We start from the raw sequence: 13,505 nt of genomic DNA, 5'->3' as shown, positions 1-13,505 counted from the left end.
AATGGAATAGAATAGAGGACACAGAGACAAACTAATGTAAATACAGTTATTGCATACTAGACAAAGATGTCAAAAATATATATTTGGGGAAAAGATAGCCTCTTGAACAAAAGGTGCTGGGAAAACTGGAAATACATTTGCAGCAAAATGAAATTAAGCCCCTATTTCTCACCATGCACAAAACTCAACTCAAAGTGGATTATGGACCTAGGAATTAGACCAGAGACCCTGTGCCTAATAGAAGAAAAAGTAGGCCAAAATCTTCATCATTTTGGAAAGGCCCCAACCTCCTTAATGAGACTCCTATAGCATAAGAAATAAAATCAAGAATAAATAAATGGGATGGATTGAAACTGAAAAGCTTCTTCTCAGCAAAAGAAAAAAATCTGTGAGGTGAAGAAAGAGCCTACAGAATGGGGAAAATTTTACCACATACACATCAGATAGAGCACTAATCTCTAGGATATACAAAGAACACGAAACAACTTAACACAGACAAAAAAAAAAAAAAACAAATCAAATAACCCAATCAATAAATGGGCTAAGGGACTGAATATATACTTCTCAGAAGATGATATACAATTGATCAACAAATACATTTTAAAAAGTTCAATATCTTTAGCAATTAGATAAATGCAAATCAGAACAGCTCTAAGATTTCATCTCACTCCACTCAGAATGGCAGCTATTTAGAATATAGACAACAATAAGTGTTGGCAAGGATGTGGGGAAAAAGACACTTATATATTGCTGGTAGAACTGCTAATTGATGCAACCAATCTGAAAAGCAGTATGGAGATTCCTTAGAAAACTTGAAATGGAAGAACTATTTGACCCAACTATCCCACCATTTATACCCAAAGGCCTTCAAAACAGCATACTACAGTGACACACCCAAATCAATGCTTATAGCAGCCCAATTCACAATAGCTAAATTGTGGAACCAATATGGATGTCCTTCAATAGATGAATGAATAAAGAAACTGTGGTCTATATACACAGTAGAAAATTACTCAGCATAAAAGAGAATAGATAAATGGAAGGAGTTGGAGAATCATGCTATGTGAAGTAAGACAACCCCCAAAACCAAAGGCCAAATGTTTTCTCTGATATGTGTATTCTTATCCATAATGATAGTAGGAGGAAGCATGTGAGGAATGGAGAAACTTTGGATATGGCAAAGGGAAGGGAGGGGAAAGGAGTGGGTGTAGGGGTAGAAAAGATAGTGGAATGAGATGGACATCATTATTCTAAGTACATATATGAAGACACAAATGATGTGACTCTACTTTGTGTACAACCGGATAAATGAAATATTGTGGTCTATATGTATACTATGAATTTAAATGCATTCTGCTGTCTTGTATAATAAATTAGAATAAATAAATTTAAAAATGACTGGCAAATCACATATAAAACATATTAAAAAGATAGTGTACCACTATCAAGTTTAGTTCAACACAGAGAAATCAATAAACACTATTCATCACATTAATAGATTTAAAAACAAGAATCATATGACTATCTCAAAACATGAAGAAAAAGCATTTGATATCATACAACACCCATTCATGTACAAAAAAGTAGAAAAACTAGGGATATTAGGAACAGACCTTAACACTATAAAAACTCTATCAGCTAATGCCAAGGCCAACAACATTTTATATGTAGAAAAACTGAAAGCATTTCCCTCTAAATATTGGAACAAGACAAGGATTTCCTCTTTCACCACTTCTATTCAATTTCATCCTTATACCTCTAACCGGAGATTGGCAGAAGAAAGAAATTAAAGGGATACAAATATGAGAAGAACTCAAAGTATCCCTGTTTTCTGATGGCATAATTCTATTTAGAAGATCCAAAAACTCTACCAGAAAATTTCTAGAACTCATAAATGAATTCAGTAAAGTAGCAGGATATAAAATTAATAGCCATACATCAAATGCTTTCCTGTATATCAGTGATGAATCCACTAAAAAAGAAATTTGGACAACTAATTCATTCACAATAGCTTCAATAAAACAAAATAAAAATTTGTAAATTAATCTAACAAAAGAGGTGAAAGAACTCTAAAATAAAAACTGCAGAGCTCTAAAGAAAGAAATTGAAGAAGACCTTAGAATATGAAAGATCCCCATGTTCTTGGATAGGCAGAATTAATATTATCAAAATGTCCATACTACCAAAAAGTGCTGTCCATATTTAATGCAATTCCTATTAAAATTCCCATGACATTCTTCATAGAAATAGAAAGAGCAGTCATGAAATTCATTTGGAAAAATAAGGGACCCAGAATAGCCAAAGCAGTCATTACTAAGAAAAGTGAAGCAGGGGCATTACAATACCAGACCATAAATTATATCACAGAGCTTCAGTAACAAAAATTGCATGATGTTGGCACCAAAACAGACATTAGACCAATGGTACAAAATAGAAGACACAGAGACAAACCCACTTAAATACAGTTACCTAATACTACACAAAGGCACCACAAACATACAATGGAGAAAAGATAGCCTCTTCAACAAATGATGCTGGAAAAACTGGAAAACCTATGTAACAAAATACAATTAAACCCCTCTCACCCAGTACAAAATTCAACTCAAAGTGGATCAAAAACCCAGGCATTAGACCAGCGACCCTGCACCTAAAAAAAGAAACTTTAGGCTCAAATCTACATTATGTTGGCTTAGGAATGGAATTCCTTAGCAAGACTCCTAAAGCACAAGAAGTAAAAGCAAGAATCAACAAATGGGATGGCATCAAACTAAAAATCTTCACAGCAGAGGAAATCAAGATTTTGAACAGAAAGCCTACAGAATGGGAGAAAATCTTTGCCACCTGCACCTCAGATAGAGCATTCATCTCTAGGATATATAAAGAAGTCAAAAATTTAACACCATAAAACCAAATCTCCCAATCAATAAATGGGCAAAGGGACTGAACAGGCATTTCACAGAAGAAATACAGTTGGTCAACACATATATGAAAAAATGTTCAAAATCTCTGGCAATTAGAAAAATGCAAGTCAAAACTACACTGAGGTTCCAATTAACTCCCGTCAAAATGGCAATCATGAAGAATACAACTAACAATACATGGTGGTGAGGATGTGGGGCAAAAAGCACACTTGGGCCTGGGGCTCAGTGGTAGTGAACTTGCCTGGCATGTGTGAGGCATTGGGTTCAATTCTCAGCAGGGCATATAAATAAATAAAAAATAAAGGACTATCAACAACTAAAAAAATATATTTTTAAAAATATACTCATTCATTGCTGGTGGGATTGCAAATTGGTACCACCATTCTGGAAAAAACAATATGGATATTCCTAAGAAAACTTGGAATGGAACCACTATTCCAGCTATTCCACCCCTCAGTATATACCCAAAGGACACTGCCACATCAATGTTTATAGTAGTTGAATTCACAATAGTTAAACTATGGAACAAGCCTAGGTGCCCTTCAACAGAGGAATGGATAAAGAAAATGTGATATGCATAGACAATGGATTATTACTCAGCCATAAAAATAAATTAAATTAGGGTATTAGCCAGTAAATGCATGGAACTGGAGAATGTCATGCTAAGTGAAATTAGCCAATCACAATAATTCAAAGACCAAATATTCTCTCTGATATGTAGACACTAATTCACTTTAAGTATGGAGGGGGGTAAGGGAAGAATAGAAATACTTTGGATTAGACAATAGTGGGGAATGAAGGGAAAGGAGTGGGAATAGGAATAGAAAGGATAGAAGAATGAAGCAAACATTATTTTGCTAGAATCATATATGAATACAGGACCAATGTAATTGCACATCCTGCACAACCAAAAGAACAGGAGATTGTACTTCATGTATATATAATATGTCAAAATGCATTCTACTATCATACATAACAACAAAAAAAACCCTAAGTAAAATAAAAAAAAAGGAAAAAAGAAGAAGCAACAGCAGCAGTCAGAGCCAGATGCAGTGGCACATGCCTGTCACCCACAGGCTTGGGAGGCTGAAGCAGGAGGATCGAAAGTTCAAAGCAAGCCTCAGATATATATTGAGGCCCTAAGCAATTTATCAAGACCCTGTCTCAACATAAAATATTAAGAAGGCTGGCGATCTGACTCAGTAGTTAAGTGGCCTTGGGTTCAATCTCTGGTACCCATTCTTAAAAAAAAAAAAAATTAAAGCAGTCAGACACAGTGACTTCATCGCATGTATGCAAAACACTTCTCTGGGATTCCCATTTAATGGGCTATTCACTGCTTTTCTCTGTGAATCCATCTAGATTCTTACCTATGGTTCAGAGTTTAATTAAGCATGTGCTAAAAAAAATGTAAAAGTAACAAAAAAATCATGTGACATTAAGCAAACTTATGGAGACACAAAACATAATAATAGGAAAAGAGATGGAACTGCTAATCTTTGTGCATGCTAACAAATCAAAAACACCTCCGACTGTTCTTTATTCTCATAAAGCTGCTCCTGTTAAAGGCAACACTGTTATTATTACCAACCCCGACTACTGTGTATAATAACTACACAGATGTGTATGTTTTCACACTTCACCAATAAGCACCGATTTACATTTCACAGAAAAGAACCTACTTATAACAAATACTATTAAGATATCCTCCAATTGTTAAACTATTCTAAAGAAATCATAATTGATAGCCACAGACCAAAGGACTATGATGATTGAAAAACCTATTATATGGGGTATTCTGCATAAAAGACTATGTCAATTTAAACATTTTATTTTTTGATGTTGTTCCTTTGACTATGGACACTGAGTGAAAAGCAATTTGTAAAGAGCTATATGTCAGGAAATTTGATTTTAAATTCAAAATATATAAAGTGTGGTTAAATTGTCTCCTTCCAATTGTTACCTCTGCACATACTTAGAGAAGTATTCTTAAAGTATAATTTTGAAATATAGCAACAATATGACTTTTTACAGAGTAAAAATTAAAATGTATTGAGCCCCCATGTACATATTCATAAATTGTCAATAGTAATTATGATTCCCTCCAAATGGTTTCATATAATGAATCTAAAAGCTTAGCTTTTATTGAAGTTAATTTTGATTGATGAAAATAAATTTACTGATTTTAAAAGCATTTGTAAGCTCACCTAATAAGGTTATGTCACAATTTTCTGTTTGCTAATATACCTGAAATAAGAATGCAGAGAAATATTCATTCTTTACTGTTTACTAAGAATAGTTAGAATTGTTACTATTTATAGATGAAACAATCACAGAATGTTTTAGTCAGCTTTTTGCTTCTGTGACTAAAGGACCCAACCGGAACAACTTTAGAGGAGAAAAGTTTATTTGGGGGCTCACGGTTTCAGATGTCTCAGGCCACAGACAGCAGGCCCCATTTCTTGGGGCTCAAGGTGAGGCCACAACATCATGACAGAAGAGTGTAATGGAGGGAAGCAGCTCACACGATGATCAGAAAGCAGAGAGAGAGACTCCCCTCACCAGATACATACATATACCCTGAAGCCATGCCCCCAAGTTCCACCTCCTCCAATCATACCCTAAGATTTCAATTACCTCTAAGTTAATCCCTACCAGGGGATTAATCACCGATTGGATTAAGGCAATCACAACCTAATCATTTCTCTTCTGAACCTTCTTGTACATGTGAGCTTTTAGGGGATAACTCACATCCAAGCCATAACACAGAAATATATACATATGTGAGAAACTGCAAATAACCATTTTTTATTGCTATATGTACATTCTTTGCAATGAGATTTGGAACTACTCTTTTCGAGAATTTGAACTTACTTTTCTACTCCTTGATTCAGGCTTTGGCCCATGGGATTTGCTTTGACCAATAATACAGGAGCAAACATAAAACAGGCTTGAAAAGTGCTTGCAGATTGGGGTTTACTCTTTTTTCTGCTGTACCTGGGAACCTGCAAGCACAATCACCTAAAAGACCCCAAGTTAGTCTGCTGGATGGTTGGAGATGAGACTAGCATACTCCCAAGGCTCTTCCCTGTTATAAATACCCATGTGTGGAAAGAAATAAAACAATTTCTCGAAAGTGAGCAAGCAAGACAAGATTTACTTCTGACAGAAGGGCATGCTACAAGATTAGCAAAGCGCACCTGTGCATTTTGCCTGCTTGTATCCCTAAGGTAGTGCTGCCCTTTGCCCTGATTAGAGGAACTTGGAGTTAGAATCTATGTGATTGGATAATTTTAAAATTGGGGCCTGGTACACAACTAACATACAAGGCTGAGTCAGGATCAATAGTTCAAAATCAGCCTTAGTAACTTAGCAAACTCCTAAGCAACTTAGCAAGACCCTGTCTCTAAGTAAAATGTAAGAAGGACTGGGATGAACCTTAGTGGTTAAGTACCCCTGGGTTCAATCCTTGATCTCAAAAAAAAAAAAAAAAAAAAAGGTGGGCAAAGGGAAGGGTTATAATTAAAATGGCTACCAGACTTTCTGTTTCTCACATTTGCTAACAAGGAGTCACTCATCAGCAGTGTGAACCCTGATAAGACCATCCAATCTTACCCTGTCAAACCTCTCACAAATGGATGTGTTTCCTTTATAGATGTAAATTTGTCTTACAATAAAGCAACTTTGCAGAAGTACTCCTATGTCTGCAATTTCTCAAAATAGCCAACTCAAAATATTTTAAGATGCCAAAAGATATATTTGGGGGTGGCATATTATGATCTCCTGCAAACATACTTTGGGATGGAGTGTCCTGAGCCCCATCACCAATGTTCTCATTTCACTCAGATTTCCCTAGTATTAATTTAGTGTTCTTTTTTCTGTAATGGAATCCTATCCAGGATACCATCTTATATTTAGTTGTCATCTTTCCTAATGTTTTTTTTCTGTGATGGTTTCTCCAACTTTCTTTATTTTCAATGACATTGGAAGCTTTAAAGAATACTAGTCAGGTGTTTTACAATGCCCCTTAGTTGGAGTTTTTCTCATCATATTTTTTCTCATGGTTTGTCTGGGATTATGGATTTGGGGAAGAAAAACCCAGGAATGAGGCGTTATTCTCATTTCATTTTATCAAGTGTAAATTTTATCAAATGATATCCCAACTAAACTTGACTTTGATCGTCTCTGGCTGAGGCACTGATGACCAGGCTCACCCATGGGAAAATTAGTCTTTTTAGCCTCTTTTCTATTCTGTACACTTTGAAAAGTACTTTGGCAAGTTACTCTGTGAAATTCCTTCTTAAGGGGAGAATATTCCACAACCTCTTCAATGAGGAAGTGTCTACATAAATTATTTGAAATTCATCTACATGAAGATTTGTCTGTTCTCCCAATTCATTTATTTATTCAATCTTTTATTTTCATAATTATGAACTTGTGGGTATTTTTTATTGTTTAAATTATAACATAATTCTTTTTTAAATTTATTTTGCTGCCCAAATTGTTCAAGTTTTGGCTAATGGGAACTTTTTGCTTTGTTTCTTGTATCATATTGGCAACACTAAGCTTCTTATATTCTTTAAATTTGCTAGTTTGTTTTAGCACTTCCTTATTTCCTGGCCTTACAGGATAATATTTTATTATTTATTTGTTTTCTATCCCAGTCCTAGAATCATCATTTATTGAAGAGCCCTGGCTCCTTTAGCAAAAACGGGTGTTAGAAAGCAAGATTTTAATACCATGTGTGCTGGTTTCTGTTGGGATGCATTGCTTCTAAGCCTTCTCAACTGGACTTTTATATGTAAGCATCTACATCTATCTTGAGCCAAATATGAATTTATTCTAATGTCTCCAACCCCAATTCATCACCATGTGCAAGATTCTAAGCCTTACCCTTTGCTTGAAATGTAACTACCCACTCCAACAGTGAGAAATCTGGCCTCTACCATCTGCTAGCCCTTGGCTTAATTGTTCAAATCTAGTATGCATTTAGGTTGGCTTCAGAAATGCTAAACAATATTATAAAACAGAGTACCATGCTTAAGTACAGTACCTTTTGCCCTTAGTCTGTAAACTCATTTCAAAAGTTACTCCGGTCACCTTTACCCCACATTCTCCTAATTCAAGCTTGCTTCATACATTGGTAATATAGTTTGATCATTTGTCATACGTTCTGTTTTAGGTGCTTCTTATCTACTAAACTATTTCTATTTAATTTGCACACATTAAGGTTCACTCTATGATAGAAAGTTCTATATGGTTTTGATAAGTGCATAACATCATGCCTTTTCATTACTGTTTTATACAGAGTACTTTCACCATCTTAAAAAAAAAAAAAGCCCTTTGCTCCATTTACTCATCCCATCACCCCTGAACCAGCCCTTGGCAATCACTGACTTGCTTGTCTGTAGATTTTCCCTTTTCAAAAAGTAACAGAAATAGAAACATATAGTATGAAATCTATTCTGAGTAACTTCTTTCAATGCACATAGGAATCATTCATGTGTTTATATGATTTATAATTCATTCTTTTTTTATCACTGTTTAAATCACTGAGCAGTACTCCATTATTTGGATTTCACAGTTGGTTTATACAGTCATTTATTAAAGGACACCTATGTTTCTAGTTTTCAATTATTATTAATAAGACTACCATAAATATTTATAAAGAGGTTTATGTTTGGACATGAATTTTTTTGTTTGACACATAATAATTGTAACTAAGTTCAAATGAGTTAGATAAATGCCTAGGAACTCAATTGCTTCATCATTTGAGCTTTCTCTCTGTAAGAAATTGCCATTTTTAAAGTGACTACACCATTCTACATTCTCACTATCAATAAATGAGGGTTCCTATTGCTCCAGATCCTTATAAGCATTTGACATTGTTTCTATTCTTAATTTTTTGTTGTTATTGTAGTCATTTTGATGTGTGTGGTGGTATCTTATTTTACTTGTGGATCTATTTTGAATATAAGGTTGTAAGTTTTGTGAAAGTTGCCCAATCTTCATTATCCTCATCATCCAGTTAAAAAACAGGATTGTAATAATTTTTTTATATTTCTTAAACACTCCTAAAATAACCCATTCATTATGAAGATGTGAATTTGGTGTCAACATATCTTATATACAAACAGAGATATGATAAATAGTGGTATAAAGGTGTATTAAGAATTGTATGCAAAAAATAAGAGAGCTCATTATAATGGCATAATTTGGTGTGAACATACTTTATATACAGAGTTACAAAAAATTGTGCTGTGAATGGATAATTATGAATGTAATGCACTCCACTATTGTCATGTATGTAAGAAATAAATTTTAAAAATAAAGAAAAAAATCCCATTCATTTAAAATCTGAATAAATAATGCACCCTGGTACATGCCTGTAATCCCAGTGGTTTGAGATGCTGAGGCAAGGGGATCGAAGTTCAAAGCCAGCCTCAGCAACTCAGTGAGTCCCTAAATAACTCAGTGAGATCTTGTCTTTAAATAAAATTTTAAAAAGGTGGGCAATGGGAATGTGGCTCAGTAGTTGAGTGCCCCTGGGTTTAATCCAGGGTATAAAAGCAAGCAAATAAGAAACTGAATAAATAAAGGAAACATAAGTAAACTCTAAGTTTTCTCATATGTCTTCAATCAAATTTTCTGATTCAAACAGCAGCAACCACATAAAATGTGCTCATGACATAGAGTTTTCTTACCCTCATTTCTGTAATAGCCATCCACTGACTTGGGTGCCAAATAAGCCCACAGTGTGATATTCACAACTTAAAGCAGTGATTTAAAAAATCAAAAAATAAAATATTAAATTATTAAACAGTGAAGTAAATATTAAATATAAGTATTGACCAAGTAATGAGAGCAGAATAGGACCTCTACTTCCAGAATAATATAATAAAATAAAAGAATAAAGATCAGTTTTCATTCCTGAAAACTGATTCTTTCACATTGAATAGACTTTAATTTCACAGATGTATACAGAAGAGCTGAAATTAATCTGTTTAAAAAATAACTGATGTATTTTCTCCATGTTAAATGCAGGTATGATAACTAAAGATTAGATTCCATGTAATAATTATAAATTTCCTTTGTTTTCCTCTTATCTTTCTGCTTTGCTTATTATGTTTGAAATACCACTTACCTCAAATCAATCTAATTATTGCTATCTTTAACAGTCTTGTTCACGCCCTGGAAGAATAACAACTGGGTAGCCACATGAGCTGGGAACCTGGCAATTACAGACCCCACTTCAGGCTGAGTCTGCTTCTCTTTCCACAACCGCAATATAATGCCTCTCTTGGAGGGAGTTTATTTGGGAAAATAGTGTTGGGCCAGTAAAAGAGAGAGAAAAAAAATAGGACTGTTACTTAGATTATTACCTTTCCCTTTATGTAGCATTTCAGATTTATAAACAGAAATACTGGACAGTAGTGAAAGTGAAACAAAATATTGCATGAACATAGAAATAAAACCAAACAAACAAAATCTATTGACTGTTTTTGAAGTTAAAACTGGGCATTTTTAATTTCATCTCAAAACCCTACTTCTATCCCCGTCATCATATACTTTATGAGTTTAAATGTAGAATGACATTGAGAAATGAGAGAGAAATAGAAAAAAATCATCAGATAGTAATACTGTGCAGAAGGAAAAAAACCTGAGATAGGACAAAATATCCATAGACTCCTTTATTTAATTTTTTAAGTAACCATAATGTTGATGAACTATAATTTTCATTTAACTTTCAATGTCTTTGTAATTACACACCTTTTTTACGTCACCACAGATCTGTCTACCAACATTTTGTCTTTCACATCTCTTATTTACTTTATCCATTTTTTATAAGCACTGTCTTCAGCTTATAAAATTAATACAATACATTCATAATTATTTACTGTGTTACTTTGCAGTTATTTAATTTCTTGAAAACTAATCCTTTCAAGGATCAGAGTTAAAAGATGGAAGAAGCTTTTACCTATCTTTTAAAGCATTTAGATATATTCATGCATGTTTTAGATGAGACAACATATACACAATTTGTGAATGAAAGGTTAAATTTATCTCTGTATTTAAAGAAATTCTATTAGGTTTCAAACAAGATTTTTTTTTTTAAGAGAGAGTGTGTGTGTGGGGAGAGAGAGAGAGAGAGAGAGAGAGAGAGAGAGAGAGAGAGAGAGAGAGAGAGAGAGAGAATTTTTTTTTTAATATTTATTTTTTAGTTCTCGGCGGACACAACATCTTTGTTGGTATGTGGTGCTGAGGATCGAACCCGGGCCGCACGCATGCCAGGCAAGCATGCTACCGCTTGAGCCACATCCCCAGCCCCTCAAACAAGATTTTTGAGCACAATCTGATAGTAAGTTAAAGATTATCTTTGATGGCATGGAAAACCCCACATCATATTTATAGTTGAATTTATATTGTTAGTATTTCACAAATAGTAAACATTTATGAAAGACAAAGAATATCTGCTATAAAATTAGAATGCTAAAAATATGGTACAAGTGATTCTGAAAGTAATTCAAAATACATTCTATCTGGGTTTGTTCTGCTATCTGTTCTTTTTTGTAGACAATCTGCAGTTTTCTTAATAACACTCAATATAGAAAAGGTTAAGTTGTTAGGAGAATGTGTTTCATGCTTTGAAACAAAAAAAAAATTTTTTTTAGTATAGTCAATTTTTATTGCATAGTAATATAACAAGATATAAATGTTAAGGCTATTTGTGGTCATCTATAAAATGCATGCTCTGTACTTCAGATGGCCATATAGTCTGTATTATACTCATTTTCATGCATATATATGCTATGCCTTATTATATGTATGCATATGTTAATATGCATATTTACATTTAGTATTTGCAGAGTACTTAATTACCTTATATATATCAAAGTAAATATCTTATTATTTTAAAAATTAAGTTTAGTATACTTAAAACATTACAAATATCCTTAAAATAAAAGCAATCATTCATTCTAGAATTATAAATAATTACATTTTCAGACCCCCTTATTATATGTTACTTAAATTTTATTTTTAATAAAGACACTGAGTTAGATCAAATCAAGCTATAATTATTATGTGCATACTATTTAAATTACCACATTTCAATTTCTTGACATTAAAAACAATAAACTCTGCCATCTTAATTGTTGTCATACTCCAAAGAACATAAACTGCTTTTATTTTTATTTTTTATTTTATTTGTTTATTTTAGTTCCTGGGGATTGAACCAAGGGCCACTGAACTATACCTCCCTCCAGTCCTTTTCCATTTTCATTTTGAGACAGGGTCTCAGTAACTTGCTTAGGGCATTGCTAACTTGCTGAGGGTGACCTTGAACTTGACATCCTCTTGTCTCTGCTTCCTGAATCTCTGATATTAGAGGTGTGTGCCTCTACACCAGCTCATAAACTACTTTTGCCAAATAAAAGATCACATTTTATATCCAAGATGCAGAACAATAATACTAAACAAAACAATGTTAGGGAAGCAGAGACACTAAAGAAAAATACATTGGTACAGTTTCTTTTAAATAACATATATATTTATATGTGTGTCTTTATATAACATATATAAATATCTAATATATAAAAATATATAATACATAAATAATGTAAAGCCATTATTCTGTTTTTATATGGTGAAATTTAGCATTGTAGTTATTATAATGTAACTTTTATAATGATTTGATATAATATAAATATATATATATGTACATATATGCACAAAAACCAAGTTTCCTGAAAGCTAATAATGGCTTTGATTGTAAACAAAAATCAATGAAGTAGATACTTATGTTATTAATATTTATAATTTTTGTATTGTTTTATATTATGTATTTTGATATTATTCCATATTTTTATGATATTGAATTGTATATGACTTTTTGCTCTGCTAACAGAAATTTAAGGGTTGTTCGGTCTTTCTCTTGCTGAAAGATATAAAAATTAATATAAACTTTAACAAACACCAGAGGACACTTTGTAAGTGAGATCTTGAATATAGTTCTGTTAATTGATACTCAGAAAATTAAATAATTAGGCAGGCCTTTTACCTGAAAGACACCCGGTGACTGAGAGAAACAGAATTAGTGTCCAAAAGGAAGCCATCCTGGGTCACTGGAATCTTGTGTGCTCCAGCGTGTCTATCAGTGCTGATATTTCTTCATTAAAGATTGCCCTGTTGTAATAGATAACAACTTTCAAAAACAGAGAAAATAAATGACACAACAACACAAAAGTCTCCTAACATGATAAATGACATAGTGGAAAGGTCAGATGAATATACACTTGAACATTGACCACAATAAAATAGTTTCTGTTACAACTCAATTAATGCACAGCACAAAAACTTCAGAGAAGTGATAAAGTCTCACTATCACATTTATTTATGTAGGATATTCCCTTACAGATAGTAAAAACATCAGGTTCTAATGGGGATAATTTTTCCTCACAGAGAATGTATAATAGCCATATTTATTACATTAGACAAACTATTGTACTAGAAAAATAGGGTAGAGGAACCAGTTACATTAATATATGCTCCTGTGCTCTAGAACATAACTAATGATCAGTTAGC

General features: G+C 33.2%; 1 protein-coding gene across 3 annotated transcripts in view; it reads right to left on the bottom strand.

Annotated features, from left to right (window-relative positions):
• Window positions 1-13,505, bottom strand: part of Cntn5 (contactin 5) — a 1,189,809-nt gene that overhangs the window by 695,814 nt on the left and 480,490 nt on the right. For all 3 annotated transcript variants that reach the window (XM_078046906.1, XM_040285131.2, XM_078046907.1), the window contains one exon: window positions 12,982-13,106. In XM_078046906.1, the coding sequence (XP_077903032.1) occupies window positions 12,982-13,036 (55 nt within the window). In that variant the 5' untranslated portion in view covers window positions 13,037-13,106. The remainder of the gene's footprint in view (window positions 1-12,981; window positions 13,107-13,505) is intronic.

The sequence above is a fragment of the Ictidomys tridecemlineatus genome, chromosome 4, assembly GCF_052094955.1.
Source record: "Ictidomys tridecemlineatus isolate mIctTri1 chromosome 4, mIctTri1.hap1, whole genome shotgun sequence".
Classification (NCBI taxonomy): Eukaryota; Metazoa; Chordata; class Mammalia; order Rodentia; family Sciuridae; genus Ictidomys; species Ictidomys tridecemlineatus.
The sequence above is the reverse complement of the archived record's forward strand: the minus strand, read 5'-3'. Positions and strand labels throughout refer to the sequence as shown.